The sequence below is a fragment of the Sorghum bicolor genome, chromosome 6 (genome assembly GCF_000003195.3).
Source record: "Sorghum bicolor cultivar BTx623 chromosome 6, Sorghum_bicolor_NCBIv3, whole genome shotgun sequence".
Classification (NCBI taxonomy): Eukaryota; Viridiplantae; Streptophyta; class Magnoliopsida; order Poales; family Poaceae; genus Sorghum; species Sorghum bicolor.
In genome coordinates, this window is record NC_012875.2 from 58,787,252 (window position 1) to 58,812,347 (window position 25,096).

A 25,096-nucleotide genomic window follows, 5' to 3' on the forward strand; every position below is an offset into this window, starting at 1 on the left:
AAAAATATCAACTCAATGACAAGTGAGGTTTAGTGCAGAAAAATGTGACAATTTACGGGCTATGCTATAGGCAAATTTAGCAAAAAAATCAAACCTATGACAAGTGGAGGTTATAGCCAAAAAGTTGTGGCATGCCATAAGTACGGCATAAACCAAATAGTTGCGACAAAATGTGTACTAAGGTTTTAAAAAATGCTGGCAGCTAACTGAACATACCATACTAGTGAGCTTGTTCCACACTGAGTGAGAATGACTTAGAGCCCGTTCGGATTGAAACCAATCAGAGCGGGACAATATTAGCCATTGACCATCGGCGAGGCATCATTTTTATGGCTATCGCAATTTGTTAGGACACAATACAAGTAAGCCGATGTGTAGATCCTTTTTAGCTGATGGTTGGCCAATACGGCGGCTAATTATGTGTCAAAGTTTGTCCAACCAAACCTGTTTCGGCAAGATACGTATAGGCACCAATCAAACTTTCCTTTGATCTTGTTGGTTGATTCGTAAAATGGTTTATAAATTTTAAGATTAGACTTTTTTTTACATAAATTCGTAGGTAAATATAGAGTGATGGCATGACAAAGTCCATTCAGGCACGACACATATCAGTGAAGGTTCACACAGTTTAGGGGGTCGTTTAGATGACCACCTAGCTCGAGGGCACCCGCCCAGGCAGGCCAATCTAGTCCCAGGCGCTAGAAATCGATGGGCTAGGTGAGTTACTGAGGTGCCTGGGCTAGGAAGAATTTCCAGTTTTCAAAGCAAACAGTCCCTATATCTCTGCCTATAGATTTTACATGAACTGATAGTTAAATCCTAAAGTGGATATAATTGGTCACTCCTAAAGTGAACTTTTTTAAACCTAAGTTTGATCACTCGTTTTTTTCAAAAATAATTTGGGCAAATATAGTCAAATTGTACAAACTTGTGAATAAGACGAGTGATAAAATTTAGTGTTAAAAAGTCAAAGGTCTTATAAAGGATGGATTGAGTATTTGCTAGCAAGTATAGAGCCCGTTCTCTTATCTTATAAACTATACTTTTTCTGGTAATCAACAGTGTTTTTTTATAATAAATCAGCGAATAATATTTTCAACCCATAATTTTTCGTAGCCGGTTGACGCCGAGCAGATCCTCCAGCTTGCTTGGGTGCTGGCGCCTCCTCTCTCCTCTTCTGGGCACTCCTGCGCGATCAAATCCGATTCAACGGCCGAGAAAAAAAAAACCCTCGAAGAGGAAAACAAAAAAGAAAAAAGGAAAAAAAAAAGACAGGGAGAGCCCAAGCCTGAGACGAACACGAAGAAGCAAGGAGCAAAGTAGACACGAGAGAGCCCATCCCAACCCACGAAGCAGCAGCAGCAGGCAGCCGCCTCGCCACGCGCCCGAGCAACGCCGCCGAGAGAGCAGCCCGCCCGCCCGCCCGCCCGCCCGCCGGTGAGCAGCGAGGGCAATTCGTCTTCGGCTGGTCCCCGTCCCGCTCCCGCCCGCCAACCCCAATTACTCCCCTCCCGGAGGTCAGCTCAATTCCTGCTGTTTCTCGGATTCGATTCGGTTCCGCCGGGCGCGTCGTCTCCCTCGCCGGAGATCCAGCAGGTACGAGCTCGCCGGAGCTCGGCGGGGCCGAGGATCATGCCTCCATTGCTCTAGGGTTTGGGCGGGTAATCCAATTGGCTCGCCAGGCCCGCGGCCTCTATGCTTGATTCGGGCCTGCCGCGCCGCTCCCTGGGCGGCTCCTTGATCTTGCGGCGGTTGGTGCGGCGCCAGCGGAGATGAGATCCCCTCCATGGCCGGCGGCGAGCTGGGAATTGGGGTACGGGCTCGCGCTCTGCAGGAAGCGGCGCAAGCCCTAATGGTTTGATCCTAGCTGGGTGCGGCGTGCTATCCCCAATTCGTTGGTTTCTCTACTCCGGGTCTGATATTGGGGTTTGCTGGGGTGGTAACTGCATGGACACAGTAAGGGAGGAGGCATGGCCAGTGGCTGCACCGCAGCAGCGGCAGCAGCCATCAGCTCCCCAACCGCAGCAGCAGAATGGCCGTATCGATCTCAGGGAGCTCAAGGCTCAGATGGAGAAGCGGCTTGGTCCGGATCGCTCTAGGCGATATTTTGGCTACTTGAATGGCTACTTATCGGAGAGGCTCGGCAGGCAGGACTTTGAAAAGCTGTGCCTGCAGACCCTAGGTCGGGAGAACCTCCAGCTGCACAACCGGCTAATCCGTGCAATTCTCTACAATGCCTACCAGGGAAAGTGCCCACCTCCTCCTCCATTAGATGCAGGGAGGAGACCTGTAGGAGCATCAGTAAAGAAGGCTTCTCAGGCTGCTGAAGTGTTGAATGCTTGCAATGGTGATGCCAGGTTGTTACAGGTTCAGGGATTGAGGCCTGTGGCTACAGCACAGGATCATACTTTGAAAGACAGTATGAATAACATGGGCCCAAATTGTAGGGTGACGGCTGCTGTCAATCACAACCAAGTTACTCATGGTGCTTCTGGATCTCTGGAGAATGGTACTCTAAATCCACTTGAGTTGAAGAGATTGCATTTTCAACAATGTGAACCTGTAGAGCCACTGGCAAAGCATCCACGCGTGGAACAGTTGCCACCCAATAATATTGTTTTGCAGAGAAGAAGTATGAGCACCACTGCAGACCGGTCTGCAGAAATATTGAGAAGTCCTGTACGAGCTCCACTAGGAATTCCATTTTGTTCAGCAAGTGTGGGTGGTGCAAGGAAATTTCCACCACCACCAATTGTTGCAGGTGAGGATCACTTTAACAGCTGTCTTGAGCATGGTGGGCTGTTCAACACTGAGCTGCTGCACAGACGGATGGAGAAAACAGCAGAAACGCTGGGTTTAGCTGGTGTCACAATGGATAGTGCCGAGCTTCTGAATATTGCTCTGGATAAGTACATGAAAAACCTGATTAGGTCATCTGTTGAGTTAGTAGGAGGTAGTGTTCAGAGGGAGGCAAGGAAAGGGACACCACCATACAAACAGCAAGCTTATGGGAAGCAGATTAATAGTGTCTGGCTGCCAAACCATGTTCACATGCAATCAGGCAGCGGGCCATCAGGAGCCACAAATGAGATCAACCAATTGATCTCCATCAATGATTTTAAGGTAGCCATGCAGCTAAACCCTCAACTTCTCGGGGAGAACTGGCCAGTCCTTCTGGAGAAGATATGTCTATGTTCTTCAGAGGAAAATGACTGACAGATGGTGCCTTTTTACATCACATTGAAGTTTTGTACCAATGTGCTTCTTGGTGCCCATCCGATGTACATTTGAACTGGAAGTGGCAAGATTGCAGGCACAACACAGAATATGCACATGTGGGGTCAAGGCAGAATTCTGATTTCACGTTGAGCCGTCAGAGTTGTAGTGAAAGAAAGACATTCTTTTTTCCTGATAAATCATGCCCAAATAAAGGAAAACATCTTCTGGCCATGCAGCTTAGGCCTCATTAGCACTTACCAGGTGGATAGTGTTACATCCAAAAGTCCCAACTTCTATGTAACATCTTGCATAAGGGACTGGGGGCAGCAAAATACAAGTGCTGTCTTGTAACTTATAGGAAAATGTTCTGTAAGTTTCTAGGTCAGGATGTACATTATTGATTGCAAAATTTTTCTAGGTATCTTCAGTACTAATTTCAGGGATCTCGAATGTTAATTTCATTTAATTCTTTTGTAACTGTGCTATGAGAATTATATGTTAGATCTCTACCTTTGTACTTTGATGTGCATGAGTGTCTGTCTTCGGGATTAGGTTGTTTCCCCCATACACTTTTTGGTGTTTATTATACTCAAGACAAGGAAAAAAAAAGTAGATGCATTTGTGATCATACTGTGTTATGTGATCTCTTGTTGTCTGAAACAGATGGATCCCTGTTCGCAAATTTTGTTACTTTGGTTCTTTCTGTTGTCCAGCTTTTATTTTTCATTTTTGAACAATTTCAATATTTTGTTTCAGAGATAAGAAAAGATATCTGGTCTCGGGTGTCATTTTAAGGCTGTCAAAAGCATTTTCAGTTATTGATATACTGTTATATATCGTAAGTATGTTATATCTGAACTAGTGCACTTATTGATGTTGGAGAGGATCAGAGAACCCTGGATGCTGTCTGTCTGAATTGTTGGAGTATGACATGAATTCTGAATGTTCTCTGGATTTTATGTCTGCAGCAAAGAGGCTCGCTGGCAGTCCAATACATCCTGGTTCAGCAAGACAAACAGGATACTTTGATACTTTAAATATCTACTAATGCAAATCCATAGGTGTTTAAGATTGCTTTGCAAAATACTTTGTTTGCTGCTGGGACATTATTGGCTAATTTTTACCTGGAAGACCCTTCTTTTCTTTTTTTTTTCTCTCTGAGAAGTACCTGCCTTTGATGTACTTCTGTTACAGTACTGTATTAACTTTCTGCAGGATACTTGTGGCGTTTTCTTTCTTTTGAAACACCCTACATACAATTTCAAACTAAAAATAAACACTTCTTATTTACTAGCAGTGTTGTCTTTTCAGACAGGTAGCAGTTAGCCTCAAAGCTAAGGAACACACCTTGCTCATGTTAATGTCTGCCTTCAGCTACATATCTATATGATCATCAATTGTGGGAGTAGGGTATGTATGCCATGACCACCAAACCTAGTCATAAATCCATGGTGTGCAAAACCAGTAAGTTGGCCACTGTGTACTGTATTGTCATCAGGAGCTAGATAGAACTACAGGTGATTTGCTTGCAATTCTCTGTTGTCTATGGACGACTTTTTTTGAATGTGTAACTGTGTCATATGAGTAAACTTTACATGAGCCAAATTTGCTGGAATTTCTAGTGGTTTCAGTAAACTAACATCAGTAGAAAACATGCACCGAGCTGTTCCTTCCCACCACTAATGCAGTCAGGCACCCAGGCTCAGTCCAAGTTTGAACCAAAATTCAGATCATCTGCCTGAACTTGTGGTAGCAAGGACTTTTGTGTGTCAGTCAGGCACCCAGGCTAGCAGTCCAACTGTCCAAGTTTGAACCAAAAATTCAGATCTGGCTGACCTTCTAGTGGTAACACCTTGTTCATCCCTAAAATTCCTTGTTGTTTCATTAATGTGTAGCAGTTATGTGAATCATATTTGATTACTAAAGTTTGGCTTGTGCTTTGCAGGTTGAATGGCAGGTTCTTGTATGAAAGATGAGATGGGTTGTCAAGTGTCGCCCTGAACAAGGACATATTTTGGTATCGATGTTTCTCCGCTCTTGGGTCTGCTTGCTGGGATAGTTGGTTCTCTTGTAAGGCCCTGCTTGGTGCTTGGACATGAGAAGCTCTCAGCCTAAGGCCTCGTTTAGTTGGCAAAATTTTTCGTTTTTGGATACTGTAGCATTTTGTTTTTATTTGACAAACATTATCCAATCACGGAGTAACTAGGCTCAAAAGATTCATCTCACAAATTACAAGTAAACTGTGCAATTAGTTTTTATTTTCGTTTATATTTAATGCTCCATGCATGCGACCAAAGATTCGATGTGACGGGGAATCTTGAAAATTTTTGCGAACTAAACAAGGCCTAATTCCTTGAGAAATCGAACTGTTTCCCACAAGGTGATTGGCTGCGGCACCGAGCAAAGTACAAAACTGGTACTATGATCTCTCTCTTCTCCTTTTTTTCTTGAAAGATGAAACTGTGAATATTTACATCCGAGCAAAGCAAACGAAAGGCACAGCAGGGCTGTAGCCTGTATGTAATATATACACAGCAGCCAGAGTGACCCTCGCACACAGATCCATCACAGAGCAAGGCTGCACAGGAGGGGGTAGGGGCAGGCAAGCGAATGAAGCCGAAGGAAGGAGGAAGCATCAGGGTAGTCGGTCGTCCTCAGCAGCGCCCGCGCGGGTCCATCTTGTGGTGGCGGTGCAGCCAGACGAGCGCGCGGGCGCCCTTGGGCGAGGGCTCGCGCGCCAGTCTGCCCGTCTCGGCCCGCTGCAGCATCTCCCACATCACCTGCACGTCCTCGTACGCGCACGTCTGGACGTCGTCGTGGAGCTTCACCAGCACGCTGTGGCCGCCGCCGCCGCCGTCTGAATGCATGGCAAGCATAAGGGTTAGTTTCGTCAGCACAAAGCACATATCATCAGCTGTTTTCTTCCGAAGAGGAAAAATAGAAATAAGAAAAGTGTGTTACTCCTACTTCTTAAGAAAAAAAAATTATTTTCTTTAACAACTGAAGCTATGTTGTACACTAGCTAATCCTCGTTTGTGTGAGCGTGACAGGGGAACGAAAGATGCGATTCTTCTGGCAGTGGCAGGGAGGCAGGGCAGCCCATGCCCATGCGTTCCTGCGACCGCCTGAGAGATGGATGCCATGGCGCGGCTGCTGGGGCACGTGTTGTTCTTGGTTGCCTCCCGCTGTTTCGCTTCAGCCACTGCTCGTAGCATCACCAGCAACAGCAACAGCCTCGATGGGAGTCAGGGATAGGACTGGTCACTAGTCACGGGGGTGGGGGACAACAAGCGTTCAGAGTACTGGTCAGATTCTCTGTTTCAGTTTTCCGTTCCCCTGTTGCTGGCTTGTTGCTCGCTCTTTGTAAAAGCCATTGTTAGCTTGAGTTTATCAGAACTGCCAGTCATTTAGTAATGTTTTTTTCTCACGATAAATTAGCTAATAGTGCTTTCTATCATGGCTTATCAGCTAAACAAATAAGACGTACATGGCTTATCCTGTCAAAATAGTTAGGCTCTGTCGAGCAGGAAGATGGGTTGATGATGGAGTGCCATATACAATACACACCTGATGACCTGAATGTGTGTACATTATTTGGCGTAGGCGCCACGCAGCTCCACATGAGAAAGTGACCCACGTAGTGATTAAACTGTGCAAGACATGGGTGTGACGTTGATGCCAACTGATTGGGGGCTAATAGATGATCAATTGAATCAGTCGAGACCATCAGTCACTAAACTGCAGTGCCCAACATTGACATCTGTACGGTGTGTACAGCATCGTGACAAGTGCATGTGTCCACGTACCCCTGGTGTGTCATGAGCACGTACAAGAGTTGCTGACGAAGCCAGATTTGCTGTGATCTTAGTTACTGGAGAAATCCAGCCATCGATGCATGAATTAATAATGAATTGGTTATGCGTGGTTCAGTGAGTCAAATAAAAGATGCTAGTGTGATGCTACATCATGCCACGGCGGCATCGCTTCCAGAAGCTCTCTCTATGGGGGAGTGAGTTCGTCGGTCAGGAGCAGCCGGATGTCACCCTGCTCATCTCCTCTCCTCCCCCCCCCCCCCCCCCCCCCCCCCCCCCCCCCAAGGGCCGGCTCTAAGGGAGGGGCAGCCGGTGCGACCGCCGGGGGCCCATGAACCTTGGGGGCCCTTGATAATATAGGTAACTAGTACATATAATTTTTTATTTGGCATAATAAGCATTTGAAGATCTAAGACAAATTAGTCAAAGCCGTAAATTACCCTTCCTTCTGGTTCTATTCTACACAATGGTAGGAAAACATCAGATAGTACACATGCCATCACAGTAAGCAATACACCAACAACCTTGATGGATTAGTTTTTTTATATTTTTTTAAATTGTTTTGTGTATTTGCTATGCTCGTATAGTGCTAGGGCCTAGCATTATAAATTTATAATTCAATGTAGTTATCTGAATATATTAGATGTTGCCTAAGAAGCATTTGTCGGATACTCAAAAAAGAAAAGAAAAACAAAAAGAACAAAGTATTGTTATATTTTATGAATTATATATATATTGCAAAGTACTCCCTCCGTCCCAAAATAAATATCGTTTGCGCTTTCCGAGAAATAATTTTAATTAAATATATAGTAAAAAATATTTATATTTATAGTACATAATTAGTATCATTAGAAAGACATTTAAGTCTAGTTTTTTAACAAATTTATTTACAAATATAAATATTGCACATATTTTCTACAAATCGAGTCAAACTTGTGGCATTAAAATCTAAAACGACATTCTTTTTGGGACGGAGGGAGTAATTTTTATTATACGTACTATATACAGTAATTTTGATATAAAAGTTAGCTGAACGAGCCCTTATCTCTTTACCTGCCCAAAGGCCCTTAAAACTATAGAGCCGGCCCTGCCCCCCCTCTCCCCTCCCTCCTTTCCTACTGTACATGATGCATGCGCGGCTCTATATTTACTTGTATAATCGTTTCGAAAAGACGTTGTTGTTAACTTTCAGACATATTATTTAACCATCTATCTTATTATAACTTTTTATATAAATATCGTCTATTTTAATATGACTTATTTGATCATTAGAGATACTTTAATAATGATTTATCTATTTTAGAATTTACACAAAAATTATGGCACACTGTAAGAAAAGCTACGTTGGTCGTCAAACATGATTGGTCAAAGTTAAAAACATCGGTCTTTTTAAGACAGAGGGAGTATATATTATGGCAGAATGTAAGAAAAGCTCGGTTGGTCGTCTTAAATACTCACAATCTGTCACAATCAGATTTTCAAATTTCTTCTAGTGACGTAGGTTTCTCCTAGTGTTTTAGCATTTAAAATTTAGAATAAATTTTTCTAGTAAATGTCTTCTAGTGAGGCGGTGTTTTGGCTAGTGGTAGTGTTTTATTACTAATTAAAAACACTAGAAGAACTCTATCATTTTGGTGGTGTGCCATATATACACGCGTCAACAGTCTCATCTACACATACTCCCTCCATATACAAAAAGAAGGTCGTTTAGGACATGATTTAGCATACCAAGGAGTGATTAATTATGGTGAAGTTTTCCCTGTTTGCCCCTAATAAATACAGCTTCACGTGCAACTTTTTCGAAAAAGTTTCACAGACCAACTGGCTAGCACCTTGAGGTGGGAAGCTGGTGAGCAATGTTCGACTCCTCTGGACCCCAAATTTTTTGGCTGAATATTGCATGGCGACTTTTTGCATGGCACTGTTTCGCTGTGGAGCCTGAGCGCGTATACTTCGCGCGTATAGTTGGCGCCTTTTTTTTCGGCTGTAAGGTTCTGGCGCTTTTTTTTTTCTTTTTTTTCGGCTGGCAGTGCAGACGTTTGGGCTACCAAAGGAGTATTTATGCGCTTGCATACTGCTCCCGTCCGTGCATTTGCTTCTTGCATGCTCACCTTGCTGCTTTTCTTCTAATCCTTCCACTCCGCTAAACACAATGGCAACGGCGGCGTTTGATCTCAACGAAGAACCTCCGTTGGAGCATGACAACGGTACTACTATCTGTTCTTTTCTTGTCCATTTATTTGCTATACGGTGCTATCTCTTTCTCTCAATCGTTTCTCATATCAGAAGGACTATTGTCACAGGATTTGATTTAAACCTGCCGTTAGATGAATTTGGTGCAGTCGACTTTGATTATCTACAAAACCATGCTGGTACGCCGTTATTTATTCCATGTCTGTTTGTTTATCCATGATATTTCTTCTATGTTATTTAATTTTTTCCATGTATTTTGCTATATATAGAACATGCCTTGAGTAATAGAAGATTTATGTTTGTTTTTTTCACTATAAATAGATCCTGCTCCCGTGCAACCAAACCAACGAAGGAAAGACATGTCCGAAGAAGTCAGAAAGCAAGTTTATCAAACTTTGTTGTTAAGAAGCAAGAATGGGAAGCTAGGCAAGTCAGATACAAAAGTTGTGGCTGCTCAGTTTGGTGTACATCTTCGTCAAGTTCAGCGCCTGTGGAAGCAAGGTAAAACAGCACTTGCAAATAACATTCCGGTTGATGTTGGTAGTCGTAAGAAGGGAACAGTTGGCCGTAAGCCATCTATGTCTACTGCTGATTTGGAAGTTTTGCGTAGCATTCCTTACAAAGAAAGAATGACCATTGAAGATGTGTGTGCTAAACTTAACATGAGCAAATGGGCTATTCAAAGGTATTTGAAAAAAGGATTTCTTAGGCGCCACTCTAGTAGCATCAAACCGTATCTCACGCAAGCTAACAAGAAGGCTAGATTAAAGTGGTGTGTTGAAATGGTGAAGAGGGATTTGCTAGCCGACCCAAGGTTCAAAGATTTGTATGACTTTGTGTTCATTGATGAAAAGTGGTTCTATCTCTATCAAAAATCTGAAAAATATTATTTACTACCCGATGAAGATGAGCCCCATCGGACTTGTAAGAACAAGAACTACATCCCTAGGCTTATGTTCTTGTGTGTTGTTGCTCGGCCAAGGTTTAGGGATGGGAATTGTACATTTGATGGTAGGATTGGTTGTTTTCCACTTGTTCGGTCTGAACCGGCTATGAGAGGTAATGGGAGAACCGGACGTGTCCGTGGAGACTTGGTTATGAAGCCCATAACTTCGATCACAAGAGATGTGATTAGAGATTTCATGATCAACAAAGTGTTACCTGCCATCCGAGCCAAATGGCCAAGAGAAGATGTGGGCAAACCAATCTTCATTCAACAAGATAATGCACCTACGCATTTGAAATTGGATGACCCGGATTTTTGTGAGGCCGCTAAGCAAGAAGGATTTGATATTCGCCTAATTTGTCAACCACCAAATTCTCCAGATTTCAACATTCTTGACTTGGGTTTTTTTCGAGCTATTCAAGCAATTCAATACAAGAAGAATGCAAAATCAATAGAAGCTCTAGTTCCAACGGTGCAACAGGTAATTTGATCAAATCGTTCACACATGTTTCATTGTCTCATCAACTACAAAAGTGCTCATTCATTCATTTGTTCCACATTTGTTTTGTAGGCATTCATAGAGTACTCGGCACACAAAACTAATCGAATATTTGTAACACTGCAAAGTGTTTACATTGAAGCTATGAAGGTGAAAGGATGCAACAAGTTCAAAATTCCTCACATGAGTAAAAATACACTAGAAAGAGAAGACCGACTGCCAGATTCTCTCCCTTGTGAACCATCTTCACTTCATGAAGCCGAAGCTACTCTTGCTGCACCAAATAATTAGAGTAATGCTAGTTAGCTTAATTAGTAGAGATATCCTTGTAAAAGTTAATGAGAACTCAAGCTTTTTATCTTACTATTGGTTTGGCGTCGTCCTCCTTCGCGATGGCTGCGGCTTTGGCGTTGTCCTCCTTCACGGCTGCTGCAGCTTTGGCGTCGGCCTTCGCGGCTGCTAGCTCGTTGAGCATGTTGATCACGTGTTCAGGTAACACGATAGAATTTCCACGCATCACGAGATTGTTCAGATCGGGAATGAAAAGCTCGCAGTCGAACTCGTCTTGGTCGTACAGCCAGGCACCGATTCTATACTCTCTGTGGACGAGACCGCAGCGAGCACATGGCCAAAACAGCGAGTGCGCACGATCCCATGATTCGCGGTTCTCATGAACGCGATGACAGCGAGGGCATAGAAAAGCTCCCGGCGGCAAGGTTTCCGGCACCATCTCAGAGTCCGTCGCGACGAAGTCCGGCACCATCTCCGAGTCCAGCACGATGGAGTCCGGCACCTCTTGCGATGCGATGGAGTCTGGCACAGACTCGAACAGTGAATCTGGGGCGATCTCCCTGTCCGGCGAGCGGCGCGGCGAGCGTGAGCGTGAGCGGCTCGAGCGAGATGAAGCCATGCACGCGACGGACCGGCGAGCGCGAGTGGCGGCGCGGCGAGCACGCCGGCGAGCACGCGAGGTGGGAGCCTGGCGAGTTAGCGGCGAGTACTATCGATCGAGAGCGAGGACTGGTGAGTGGAGCTGTGATGCGAGCAGCGCTTCGAGCTGCGAGGCGAGCGGTACAACGGCATAGATGTCGAGTCCTTTTAACAAAGCCAACAGGCAACGACTGGGCAAGTGGGCGGCGTAGATGACAATCGAGGCCAGTAATTAACTGCGCATGCGATAATCGAAGAGGCCGAGGCAAAGAAGTCCAAATCACCAGCTATGGCTCCACGACGTCGTTTTTTCCGCAAACTGCCGAAGTGGCTAGAACGACGTTTATTTAGTATATGGAGGGAGTACAAATAGTCACGCGTCCACAGTCCACACAGTCTATGCAATGCACGAGCGCACGCGACGTATTCCCTCCGTCCTCAAAAAAATATGTATATACATAATTAATAAACTCTACAAATTCAAAGAGTACAAAACATAGGAGACCGCACGCACGCACGCACGCACCGATGTGGTGTGGACAATCCAATCCAACCGAGTTTGAGACAGCGGCAAGACACCGCATGCACCCTACATGCAGCCACGTGCCGCTCCAACGAAACAAAAATATCCTACGTGTACTGCTGTGCTCCTACTTGGTGCACGGAAAAACAAGGAGGAAAAAAAAAAGCTGCAAACTTCCATGCATGCCTTGTCCACTGCACTGAGAAAAGCTCGCGCTGCTTTAATTTGTCCTCTTGCATGGGAGCAAAACGACACGGCCACGCATGCATGCAGCATGCCATGATGGATGTGCATGCATATCCATCACCATTAATTCTATGCGGTGCGTGCACGCATGATAAGCGTCATCTGCTGCTAATGCAAATTGCACGCGCGACACGTGTTTAATCTGACAAATATCGATAAGCAGACCGGTGGCTAGCTAGCAGTTAGAACTGAGAAAACCGGTTACGACGATAGATGTATTTGTTCTAGATTGTTCCACATTGCAATGGTATATACGGTTACTCTAATCTTAGCTTATTGTTTTACTGAAAGTCTGAAACGATTCACCAGCTCTAAACTAAACGATGCTACTAGAAATCAAATGGGAAATATCTATGTCAGGGAGGGATTGTTCAGGACCAGGGACTGACTGTTCGCCAGACAAAAGAAATCGATCAGTAAACCAATCAAGGCATGCATCAGTAGATGGCCATATGCAGATTGAGAGATTATTACATTTACACACACACACACACACACACACACACACACAGAAAAAAAGCATTATTTGGATCCTTGCTGGGATGAACGAGTGAATGAATGAACGGATAATATATATAAACGGCAGCGGCGATGATGATCTTACCGTCTTTCTTACGGCGCGTCGTCAGCCGGGCGGCGACGACGATCCACGCGCGCTTCACCGGCACCACCACCGCCTTCTGCCACCACTCCATCGACACCGCCGCTGCCGTCCGCCGGTGATGAGCGACGCCGCCGACAACCCGTCGTCGTCGTCGTCGGCCGTCCGTGTTTGCCAGAGAGAGGGGACGGGGGGACAAGAAGGAATCGAAGGAGGAGGAGGAAAACAACACACATGGACTGTGAACAGAAGAAGCGGCGAGCTTAAGTACAAGGCCTTGTTTAGTTCTGAAAAGTGAAAACTTTTCGGAACTGTAGCAATTTCGTTTATTTGTGACAAATATTATCCAATTATGGACTAACTAGAATCAAAAGATTCATCTTGTAATTTACAGCTAAACTACGTAATTAGTTTTTGTTTTCGTTTATATTTAATATTTCATGCATGTGTCACAAGATTCGATGTGACGGAGAATCTTGAAAACTTTTTGATTTTCAGAGTGAACTAAACAAGGCCCAAGGCAGAAAGCAGGCGAGGAGACGCCGCAAGGCAGAAAGCAGGCGAGGAGACGCCGCCTGCCACCTAACCCCTGTTGGAAACCCTACACGTTGCCTCGGGCCCTGCGCCAGGCGCCCATTCCTAATACGCCCCTCGGGCTCGGCCATTGCGTTTGCATGCCCATGACTCATCGTCTCTGCCACGGAAGTATAAAAGGCTTCATCATTAAGCTAATTAAGCAAGCAATCCCGCGTGGTGGATAAACTAGATTAGTCGTCATGTATTTGTTGGATTGGTTTCCCACAAGCAAAGAAAAGCTTTTAATTCGGATCAAGGTCTCGTCTCATTTGCTATAACTAACCATATCCATCTTCACCAGATTAGTAGCAATTTAGTTTCCATGTATACATCTCTTAGAATTTGTTCGTTCCTGAATGTGGCAAAAAAAGAAAATCAGGTAGTATACGATTTCTGCGACTTTCTTATTGCAGTATACTACTATTAAAATGTGAACCTGCACACGTGTAGCAGCATGGCATGTTAAGAAATAATAATAGCAAGATATTATAGTCAGATATTATAGTCGTGTGAAATGGCATTGTATGACTCTTCCAATTCCATCAGATATTATAGTCAGAAGAAGAAGGATTGAATTGATGATGCTCTTTGGACGCTTCGGGCCACTTTGTGCCACAGCTCACAAGTCTTCCAAGTCAAACCGAAGACTTTTGACAATGCATGATGAGAATAAGGACAATGCCGATATCGATATGCATCCATCCTTTCAGCAGTTCATATCTCAACCCACGATTTCTGGGAGATTTTTGAAATCGAAGCAGCAGATCGACTCTGGTGGTTGGATGTTGGATCGGACACAAATTAAACAGTATAAGAGCGAGAACATGCATCTTTGGTTTCGATTTCAGATAGACTATTATGCACTTATCTGCATCTAAGATACATATACATACATAGAAAAAAATAGATATATCTTTCAGATGCTCTGTACACTGCTATTTATACATGCACATGCAACTAGAACAAACTGGATGGTGTATTGTTCCAAATAAACTGAAAACAAGAAGTTACCCTCTCGTGTATCAAACTATTCTAAGTTCTTCATATACTCTTTTGATAGTTTTGAGTTCATTATTAGTTCTTGCTCCTTCACCAGCGAGTACCCTGACTCAATCAATGCCTCCAGTGATGGCTGGTTGGGAGTAAAATAAAATGATATCAGGTTTCAGTTACGGTACTGGTTTCTCAAAATGGATGAAAAAAATAGAAGTCTAATCAGTTAACTCATCTACTCCCTCCAGTCAAAAAAGCATGACGTTTCAGACATGAGACATGCGACATGCTGGTCAAAAAAGCATGACGTTTCAGACATGAGACATGCTGGTCAGTTTGTTTTGTGAATGTCTGAACGTCTTGTTATCCTGACTGGAGTCTGGAGGTAGTAGTCTATATGCTTCAATACTGAATATACCTTTGGGGCTATAAATGTTGGAAGCTCCTCTCCTTTCTTTCGCTTAAGAAGCTTTGCCCTTAGCTGTTCATGTCCACCAATTTCTTCGACCCACTGCAGTGCAAGGGAAACAGTGATATGTTACTTCGGCAATGTCTGAATTTGAACAGCATTTTCAGAAGCTGCGCTGAAGGGAAAAAAACACCACTTTTCCACACTGAATACCCTGACACAGGCCCACATCTATATTTTCAGAATTTAGCTCTAATTATTACTGTAGTTATTACACGCCAAATATGACCCCAGATGCTATATATACTTCCATGGCAAACAATTTATCTGACAAACAGAAGTGCACAAGCATATATGTTACTCATCTGCAGAAACTAATAGGCATGGCCTAGATTGTTGCACAAGCACAGCCTAAAGCTACTTTTTCTACAACCAACCATATAAATTTTAAATAATATCTTTATAAAATTGAAAATTTACCTCCAAGATAGCCCGATCATATGTCCTGGATCTCAAAGCTCCATAGAAGTCCAGAGCTGCAGAATGTTCATTTAGTTCTTAAATAATTTTTTTTCGAACAATGAAGTGGACTGCTTATGAACTTGGCTATTATTTATATGCCCAATTCTTCAGCAGTACCAATATTTTATCTGGCTCTTAGATAACTAAATTATTATTGAACAGAAACAAAGCATTTGCTGATGAATAGACATTAATTCACTCAAATGTAAAGCTGAACCTAATAATTGTGGACACCAAATGATAGGGAATGCTAATGATTAATTGTATTCTAACAGCATAATACACAAGCGAAAAAACTGAAATCCAATTATGTTGTGCAAAAGGTACCTTGGTTTGGAAATGTGTCTACAACTCTTGCTACTTCTTCAGCAGATAATCCATCCTTTCTATACATGCCATGAACAATACTAATTATATCTTCACGGGTGGGCTGCCTGTTAAGCACAAAATGGTTGTAACTAGCTGTTGCAAGCAAGAAAAACAAAATTGTAGAATATTAAAGGAATAGAAAAAAAAAATGCCTCACGAAATCAACACCTATCTTCAGCTATCACATTTTGTTAAAATGCCAATGCCAAGAAGGCAAGCAAACACCTAATTATACACAAAGCTAAATGGAAATTAAAATACTCCAGTCCAGAAGTTTCAGTTGGTGATCCATCATTGTACAGAACTGCTCCAGATAGGACAACATACCAGTAGAATTTTTCCATTCTCCCATCACGAATTAAGGGTGCATATAGAGTTGAAAAATCATTTCCAGTAACTATTATTGGCACTCTGTGTGTAACATCAGATTCTCTCCATTTCTGGCCGATGCTCACCCTGTTAGGATTATCTGCCAAGTTCATCAAAGTTCCGACAGCTATTTGATTATTGACTGTCATCTGCGTGTTTCCTGGCAACAAGAGAAACACATAGCACTAAGCTGCTTTCTAATAATTATATTCTGGAACAACAAACTCAAAGAAGATTCAAGAACTGTATACATTCTTGACCCAAAATGAAATTATTCAAAAATATACAGATGAGAGGTTTCATCCTTGCAAACAATGCTTGCCAAATAGCATCTAACTGGTAAAATGGAACAACAAACTCAAAGAAGATTCAAGAACTGTATACATTCATGACCCAAAAGGAAATTATTCAAAAATATACAGAAGAGAGGTTTCATCCTTGCAAACAATGCTTGCCAAATAGCATCTAACTGGTAAAATGGACAAACCATTTTTCAAAGTCGTGAATCCCTTCACCACCAAGTACAGGAGATAAAGAGATGTTGATGGATGGAGTCAACGCTATGCTCAAGATTGCTGCAAAGATCCTTGCCAAGCCAAGTCAGGCAGCTAAAGACTTCAACTTGATTCAAGACGCGGAGCAGGAAGGAGGAGATGACCAAGAGCTACCAGGTGAAGCTGTTGCTAAACTGGATCCTGTGAAGTTCGGCCTTTTGTTCTGTGTTGGGTTCGCATGGTTACGTGGCTGGTTGTATGCTGGTTGTTAGTGTAAAGGCGGTAGGCGGTCTGGCTTTGGTAGTTAAGAAAGGACTGTTCTAGCATTGTCTGGCTTCTCTCTGTTTCTGCTTTCTGAAATGCTGGCTTCTCTGTTCTCTCTAAACTGGTGTATTTCTGTTGCTCTGGTAATGGAAATGGGGAAAGCCTCGGTTCGAAACAAACAAGTCACAATTGCATTAAAAAATAAACATGTACAGAAAATAACCCACCAAATCTTCCAACACCAGCATCTAGATCGTTGATCATCAAGCAACTCAGTTTCCCCTGTATTACCCAAAACCTTGTGAAAATCAAGTAGTTTCTTATGAAAAAGGTAAATGAAAAAAATTCACAGCATGTTTAGTCTGGTACAATCTCCAGACGCAAAAATGCTATGAATTAGCTGTCGTATTCAGAACACAATCCCTGAATATGGATTATGAAGACTAAAATAGCACCAACTTTTGGTAATTCGGGAACACTTTTACCATGTCAAAAGTTTGCTACAAATTCATATGGAAGTAAATAATAAACTAACATCCTGAAGCAACCAAAATGATAAGACAACTATACTTCTGTGATTAAACTTTGCAAGTTCGTAGAATATTAATATTCTTTCAAGCTCACTATTTAGAAAGAGAAACCTAAACACGAAATGCTCATATCTAAGATCGAGTAGCTGGAAACACCTCTTACTTGGTTTTGGATTACTTGGGAGGCAGTTCTGTATCGATCACGTATTAGCCTCCCTGGTTCACCTGCAAACAAAGCACGCTAATACCTGAGCCAGACCATGCAACTGATACAAAAAATGTGAAGAAAAAAAATTAATTTCTTCTAATCGCTGCATATTTTTGATCTGGTGAAACATAATGATTATTGATGACTGATTTTCATTCATAACTAATATGGAGAGTTTCTCCCTCATATTCCTAAAATTTATAGTTCTGAACAATACCAAATTTTGAAGCTGACGGTTCACTCTTAACCAGCTAATCAAAGACTAAACAAAGTATAATTTCTGAAGGAAAAGAAGACATGAAGCAAGTTTTTCAATGATTGGAATGAAGTTCATATTAGCATGGAAAAGTAACAAAGTGAGTAGCATCTAAACAGCAGTTTGGCAAATTATGACAAAGTGATAAGGCACATAGGGATATATAGTTCAAGTGATTCTTGACCTGCTTTTTCTGATTCTAGTTCCCCAGCAGACATAATAACAGGTTCAACACCCATTGCTTTAAATATAAGTTCAGTCTGAAATGTTTTCCCTTGACCTTTTCCACCCCAAACCCCTGCATAGTGCACTCAATTAGGGTCAATTACATTTATTGATATTAAGAATACACTGCTGAAACAAAGAACTAGACTCTACCAAGTATTAAGGGAATCTTGATATTATTTAGAAGATGTCCAATGTAGTTCTTTACAATGTGGCATGCTGCAAACAACAAACAGTTCTTTAGACTTTGGTATGTGTACCTGGGAAGAAGATCAAGAAATATGTTAAGCACACCAGAGATATCCATGTTCCTGAAGAATTAAGGTGTGTGTATGTACTATGCAACAGTTCACTCTCCAAATTCAGAAACATTATTAAAGGTGAGTTTAGCAGAAAAATCTTCCTTTTATATATGCATTATAGTCACTAACGTTTCATCTGCAGGCTGCCCTCACATTGTTTAAGTATCTTTTGACTAAAACATATCCAGTCTAATGATTTGGTTGTCTTATATTATTTTTTTGAGAATGGTGTCCTCATGCTAACCACTCCCATTTACAACATTTCTCAGCCACTCCCATTTAAAACCTTTCTTGACTATCTCCAACAATCGTCACCCAAAATACAAGACTCATTTGTCTTTTGGGTAGCGCTACAGTTAAAAGGTTTCATACCTATTTTTAGTCTTCTCCAACCACAAGACCTAAAAGGCAACACTCTCTGCAAATGGGTCTCGAAGAGAGAGGATACCTAAATTTGAGTTATGGCTCTCCTGATACCCAAAGTGGGTCTTCTGTATGGGTACTCTGTTGGAGGCTATGGGTATTGTGTTGGAGACCCATTTTAGGTTTGGGTTCCCAAATGGGTGTGGTGTTGGAGACAGCCTTATAGAAGCACATCCAATAATTACTGCACCAAGTGCAAGAGCAAAAGTAAAAGGCTGCAAATTGACCAATGCAAATCGAAAGAAGCCCTTATATATCAAGTTATTGACTGTTCAAATTTGATACCTTAATACAAGAATATCGGCCAAGTTCCTTTTACATTAATGTGCTTACCAACTTTATCCTGCAACCAAATGAATCTGCACTGTCAAATCTTAGCCACTCGGGTACTAAAAAGCAGCGTAATTGCACGTGATCCAAAAGTAACTCACGAGGAAGGCAGGTGCGATATAGTAATCCCCCTGCAGGTACTCGAATGTTCTTGTTGCCTTCTGCCGGTAATCGAACACAATATCAGCTGCAACCACATTGCACCCAGGCTATCAAAATCTTTTAACTCGTCCCTTTCATTTTTTCCAAGCACTCAGTATGTTTACCCAGCAGTCCAGCACACTGAACAAGCTGAGCAAGCATTGTTCTTATCAAATGTAAGGTATGTCAATTTAGTATAATTTGCTATTCACGGTGCTTCATTGAATCAGTGGACTGTAGAGCACGTACAGTCTTTCCCGAGGAAGTTTCCAACGAAGAGGTCGTCGACGATGCCGGCCCGTGCGCCGACGGTGACGTTCAGGTTGTCCGCCTCCTTCCCGAGGCGGTAGAGGTAGTCGTCCCCCTCCGCGTCCTTCGACTCCCACGACGACTGCTTTGACAGCCGCCGGGACCCCGACTCCCCTTCCTCGCCGCCGGTGGCCGGCGGCGGCGGCGAGGAGGCGGACGAGCACCGGATGGGCGGAAGCCGGCCCCGAATCGAGGCTCTGGAGGTGGAGGTGGTGCTGGGGTTCTGGCGGCGGGGGTGGGAGAGGTGGGGGTGGGGGGAGCGAGCGGCGACGGAGGTGGTGGCCATGGTGGGGAGTCGCGCGCCGCGCCGCGGGGTGCGCGTGGCTGTGTCTGTCAGCAGAGTGTGTGTGATCGGCGGCCGTTGGGAGGCTCGTACGGCACTTTCTGGCCTTATCTGTAACGGTCGTTCAGGAACACAGAAGAACCCAAAAAACATCAATTTTTAAATTGACAGTTCATAAATCAGGTGATTCTTTTTCGTACAGAAAAATGCCAGATTACAAGAATTACAGGACTGCTAATTTCTCCAAGTGCCCGAAATGTTTTCAACGGAGGAGTCACATTTGCAGAGGGTTTTTTTTCCTTAAATTCAATTCATCTTATCATCTACTAGTATATAAGATTATTCAGCGTGTCTGCTTGTTCCGAGAATGGATAAACCCCGGTGTTCCATCGCAAACCGTAACACTAGAGATTTCGTGGCCACAAAAAAACAAAAGAAAAAGGTTTGCAACTTTCTGATGTGGAACTTGATCATCCATAGCCCTGTTTGATTAACACCTGTTACATTGAATGTTTAGACACATATATGGAGTACTAAATATAAACTATTTACGATGTAAAATGATTTTTTAAGTTTAATTAGTTTATAATTAAACAATAATTGCTATAGTTATAAATATGTTATAGTATCTGTTAAACTTTAGCACTTTCAACCAAATACGTCTTTAGCACCTCCAACCACATACCTCCAAGTTGTCTACATTACTGGCTCACTGGCACATTGAGATTACTGTTTACAAGCATCTTCCAGTCTTCAGTTCAACCTACCATGCTATCACTGTACTACCGACGTGTCGCCAACTATGTACATGCACGCGATCGATTGATCGATCGGTGAACGAGCGTCAGCTACCTAGGATTCAGAAGCTCCATAGATCTCGGAGCAGCAGACGAGCGCAGCCAGCTAGCAGGACCGCGGCGTGACGGCGGCGCTGCGAGAGCTTCGGGACCCTTCGGCGGTGATCACCAGGACGCCGAGGTCGTCCCTCCGATGCCTGCCGGCCTCGAGGTACGCGACCCGGCCCACCAAGCCGTCGGTGGACCACCGCTGGTCCCACGCGCGGTGCACCACCACCTCCACCTGCACCTCTGCGTCGCCCGCCGATCGCCGGCCGGGCACCGTCGTCCTCGCCCCCGCCGCCGGGTCATCCGGTTCGGTGTCGTCCACGTGCCCCCTGGTGACGCGGCGGCGGCAGACGGGGCACGTGGAGTGCGCCAGCAGCCAGGTGTCGACGCACTCGGTGTGGAAGGCGTGGCGGCAGGCGGGAAGAACGCGGAGCAGCTCGGCGGCGTCGAAGTTGCCCAAGCACACCGCGCACTCGGTGGCGCGGCCGCTGTCGCCGTCGCCGAACCGGACCGCCGGGAGCGCGCCCACCGCGGAGCTGCTGAGCCCCGAGTGGCAGCGGTCGCACGAGGAGGGCGCGAACCCGAGGCCCAGGCCGCCGGCGCCCTCGCCGGGGCCGCGCTCCTTGCAGTGCTTGGCGTAGATGAGGAAGAGGAAGAGCGCCAGGAGCACGGCCGTGAGCATGCCCATGATGACGGCCACGTCGACGGCAAGTGGCGGCGGCGGCGGCAGCAGCGGTGGCGCCACCTTCGTCGTCGGAGACGGCGACTGCATGCCCTGACGTGCACGTGCCGGCAGCGGCGTCGGCGGGGACGTCATCCTGTCTCGATCATGGACGGCGCTCCGATGAATCGCTCGCGGTCGCGGGAGAGGAATTGCATGGCATGGGGTTGGAAGTGGCAATGGAAAGCAGGCGGCGTGCCGGGCTTCCCTCTGAGATCATTTGCACGGCTTAAAAATAGCGCAACTATCTTTGATGGGGCAGTTCTTGCTCAAGCTTCCAGTGAACCCAGTGATCCGTCAAACTCATAATGACGGTCAATTCCATCACGACCGTAGTAATTCACTGCTGATGTACGAGTGTATCACACTGAGTCAGCCACGCTTGTAACTCCGTGCCGTGGTGTTAGATGGAGGTGCTGGTGCCCATTACCCAACCACAAAAATTTCCAAAACGTGTCGCTCCAGGAAACTAAGAGCTACTATGCTACCAATCACAACATGCTTATGAATTAAAAAAATCACAGCATGCTTATCGTAAAGCACAGTACAGCACAAATCATTAACCAATCGATGAAATATGGATCAGCATTCAAACAGGGCAAGAATTAAAAAGTGATAAACCAGAGAATAAAAAAAGGTACAAACATATGACCATCATGCAGTGCAGGGCCTGACGTGTTTAGAGAAGTGGAGGACACAAAAGAAATAGTAACTAGTTTACTCTACTCAAACTGTTGAGTGTTGACGATTCTGAACAAAATTCTGGCTGCTTTGACATTCAGATACAGGCAGCACATGACCACGATGATCAGCAAACAGCATCACAAGTAAATTAACAATTAGCACAAAGCAACAGTTGTCAACATGATGCTGTTGTTAAATTGCACGGCAGATATAAATTCAGGAGCAATGGTAACCCAAAGCTTATTTACTGAAACTGAACAGCTTGGATATTGGCGCATCATGGGCTAGAAGAGCAGAACAAAATAACAGGTTTGAATGAACTTATAAATTGCCGTAAGTACTTTTGTCTACTAAACATTTCCAGAGCATAGATCAGAACAAGTTAAAAAAAAGCCTGCATCTTACTGAAAGTTTCTGAATTACAGGATGAAGTCAAATTTAATTTACCACAAATTGGACGCTTAAAAACATAATCAACATCATTAGAAATTTTACAGATTGTCTCTGTCCACAGTTCAGCAAATTTCATAAATAACCACAAAATCTAGAATAGCCATATCAAAACAGAACAATCTAAATAGAAACCACAATGGCTCAGCTGGCTGCATGCCTGAATTGATCTTCAACTTAAACAGAGTACCAACAGTAATATAACATGTCAAACATTATTCTAACCTGCAACCGTGGCTTCAAGATGGGCAGTTCAGAAAAGAAAGAGGCCTATCAGGAAACCAAGTACTGCCGGAAACATAAGAGGTACTACTACAGCATTACTGATGCAATCACCACATGATTATCATAAAAGCACAGTGACAACGCAAATCATTAGGCAATCCATCGAATATGACTGACAGCGAAGTTAACACAGTATAAAACTAACCTACAAAAAGGATAAGAATAAAGTAATGATAAACCAAAACAAAAAAGATACAAAGATATGACCATCATGGCGTCATATACCAAAAAACTCATGCTGAGAAACTCTGCAATTTGCGCAAGCGCTTCACAGCAGATGAAGGCTGCTTCTTCAAGACCTTCTTTGCAGATTTTGCCTTTGGCTTAGCCTTCTTCAATGGTGTCGGTGTTATGGGCCCTGGCAGAACGCCCTTTTTTAGTGCGCTTCCCCTTGGAGTAGCCGAAGGTGGCAGCCTCAAACACTGCGGTGGCAAAGGATTGTGAGGTTTCCAAACTAAATTATTCTTCATCGAGAACCTCACCCTCTTACCACTCTTCTCTCCATCCTGGGCAAGAATATTACCTTCGCTGCCATCATGCCCATCAGAAGCTTCAGACATCTTATCAGCAGATTTTGAGCGCTTCCTCTTTGTTGCCATTTTCCCACTAACTGGTGTCACTGGTAAAGCGCTTGAGCTGCTGCCCTCTTTGGCCATACCAGCTTCTACTGCCGCCATCTCAAACTGCTTCTGAAGATTGGACTTCAATGTCTCATCAAATGTAATGCCATCAGTACCATCACCCATCTGTTGGTCATCTACAGGAGCATCGGTACTCTTCTCAGTGGTGTTCCCTTCATCAACAACCTCCACCTTCCTCTTTTTCTTCTTCTCTTTCTTCTCCTTCTTGTCTTTCTTTACCTTCTTCTCACGCTTCAAATCCTTGGCCTCCTCCATCTCACCTGCAGCCAATGCAGCCTTCTTGGCCTTTTTCTTCTTCTTTTGTGCCTTTTCCTCACCTGCATTTGGCGGCACTGGCACCTCAGTAGCCTCAAACTTTGGCACAGTGATCCCAAGACCAGATAGCTGCAAACCCTTCTCAATCTTCACAAATGCATCCCTCAGCCCAAAGACCACCTTCCGGTTCGATTGCACCGTCTCTGCCTTTGCACCAATATCCAGGAACCTCTTGCTGAGTCCAAATAGCAATCCAATTTTCCCGAGCTTCTCCTCAGCGCTACCCTTCTCCACCTCCTCCCCTTTCTTCACCATCTCAAGCAACCGACTGCCGCTCTCCAGTAACCTCTCAAACACGCCAGCCTTCACCTTACTCACCATCACCCGATCCGTCGACTTCTCCAACACAGTGAAGAACGGAGCCAGCAGTGCGTCCACCGTCTCCAGGCTCACGGGGAGCACGGGCAAGAGCTCGTCAAGGAACGCCTCGGCGACATGGTATCCGAGGCCCCTGGAGGTGCCGGCAGCCACGTTATCGGCTTCCGGGAGCAGGGCCTTATCCGACAGGACGGACACGACCTGGGAGGTGACGTCGGGGGCGAAGGAATTGGCGCTGAGGAGCAGGAAGGCGTGGTGGAGGAACCGGCGGTTGAGGAGGTAGAACTTATCGAGGCGGTGGACGTCGATGTGGGCCCACTCGCGGCGGAGCGTGGTGAGGCAGGCGGCGAGGAAGGCGGCGCCGTCGGCGGGGGACGGCGGCGCGGAGACGGCGGACGCGAGGCGCGTGGCGACGGAGTTCTGGTAGAGCGGCTTGTCGGCGTGCCAGAAGCAGAAGAAGAGGCCCTTCCAGAGCTTGAGGAGGTCGGTGGCGGAGAGGCGCGCCGCGGAGGCGGGCAGGAAGTCGGAGAGGAGGTAGCGGACCGCGCGCTCCCGGGTGCCGGTGTTGCAGGACGCCAGGCGCCGCGCGATGGCGGTGGCCTCGGCGGCCGCGTCTGCGGTGGCGGCGGCGGCCATGGGTGGGCGGCGCGGGGGGGGGGGGGAGGAGGGGAAAGGCGGAGGTAACCCTAGGCAGAGCGTTCGATTCGATTTGATCCGTGGCGAGAGATTCGTTCGTTCGGGTGTTTGAAATGCGCTGGCGATTTTTTTGCGGGTTCTCCGGGCGGGCGGACCGGGCGTTTCGGTCTGGCGTGTGGGACCGTGTGGTGTCTCTAGACTTGTGTGGGGTGGCTATGGCCCATGGGAA

The 25,096-nt window shown here is 44.9% G+C and overlaps 6 protein-coding genes across 8 annotated transcripts; 1 reads left to right on the forward strand and 5 right to left on the reverse strand.

The window, feature by feature from the left end:
* LOC8070257 lies at window positions 1,144-3,901 on the forward strand. The gene has a single exon (XM_002447210.2). The coding sequence runs from the start codon at window positions 1,948-1,950 to the stop codon at window positions 3,214-3,216; it is 1,269 nt and encodes a 422-aa protein (XP_002447255.1). The 5' UTR covers window positions 1,144-1,947; the 3' UTR covers window positions 3,217-3,901.
* On the reverse strand, window positions 5,634-13,237 carry LOC110436236. The gene is made up of 2 exons (XM_021462726.1): window positions 12,973-13,237; window positions 5,634-6,076 (listed from the first exon to the last, which is right to left on the reverse strand). Exons 1-2 carry the CDS (start codon window positions 13,061-13,063, stop codon window positions 5,874-5,876), a joined length of 294 nt encoding a protein of 97 aa, XP_021318401.1. The 5' UTR covers window positions 13,064-13,237; the 3' UTR covers window positions 5,634-5,873.
* On the reverse strand, window positions 10,656-12,955 carry LOC8070259. The gene is made up of 2 exons (XM_021462725.1): window positions 11,034-12,955; window positions 10,656-10,943 (listed from the first exon to the last, which is right to left on the reverse strand). The coding sequence occupies exons 1-2, from the start codon at window positions 11,577-11,579 to the stop codon at window positions 10,935-10,937; spliced, it is 555 nt and encodes a 184-aa protein (XP_021318400.1). The 5' UTR covers window positions 11,580-12,955; the 3' UTR covers window positions 10,656-10,934.
* On the reverse strand, window positions 14,347-20,043 carry LOC8082528 (ribulose bisphosphate carboxylase/oxygenase activase, chloroplastic). 2 transcript variants are annotated; one of them, XM_002448637.2, is made up of 12 exons: window positions 19,630-20,041; window positions 19,341-19,426; window positions 19,243-19,252; window positions 18,338-18,403; window positions 18,144-18,257; window positions 17,659-17,720; window positions 17,193-17,247; window positions 16,166-16,367; window positions 15,797-15,903; window positions 15,428-15,483; window positions 14,957-15,049; window positions 14,347-14,677 (listed from the first exon to the last, which is right to left on the reverse strand). In XM_002448637.2, exons 1-12 carry the CDS (start codon window positions 19,973-19,975, stop codon window positions 14,573-14,575), a joined length of 1,302 nt encoding a protein of 433 aa, XP_002448682.1. In that variant the 5' UTR covers window positions 19,976-20,041; the 3' UTR covers window positions 14,347-14,572. The 2 variants fall into 2 exon arrangements, with proteins under 2 accessions (XP_002448682.1, XP_021318136.1); XM_021462461.1 differs by lacking the exon at window positions 17,193-17,247 and having other exon boundaries at window positions 17,652-17,720; window positions 19,630-20,043.
* Window positions 20,593-22,700, reverse strand: LOC8082529 (RING-H2 finger protein ATL43). Its single transcript, XM_021463823.1, has one exon. The coding sequence runs from the start codon at window positions 21,632-21,634 to the stop codon at window positions 20,876-20,878; it is 759 nt and encodes a 252-aa protein (XP_021319498.1). The 5' UTR covers window positions 21,635-22,700; the 3' UTR covers window positions 20,593-20,875.
* On the reverse strand, window positions 22,993-24,891 carry LOC110436547 (ribosomal RNA processing protein 1 homolog). Of its 2 annotated transcripts, XM_021463822.1 has the most exons (2): window positions 23,481-24,891; window positions 23,016-23,379 (listed from the first exon to the last, which is right to left on the reverse strand). In XM_021463822.1, the coding sequence occupies exons 1-2, from the start codon at window positions 24,865-24,867 to the stop codon at window positions 23,282-23,284; spliced, it is 1,485 nt and encodes a 494-aa protein (XP_021319497.1). In that variant the 5' UTR covers window positions 24,868-24,891; the 3' UTR covers window positions 23,016-23,281. The 2 variants fall into 2 exon arrangements, with proteins under 2 accessions (XP_021319496.1, XP_021319497.1); XM_021463821.1 differs by having other exon boundaries at window positions 22,993-24,889.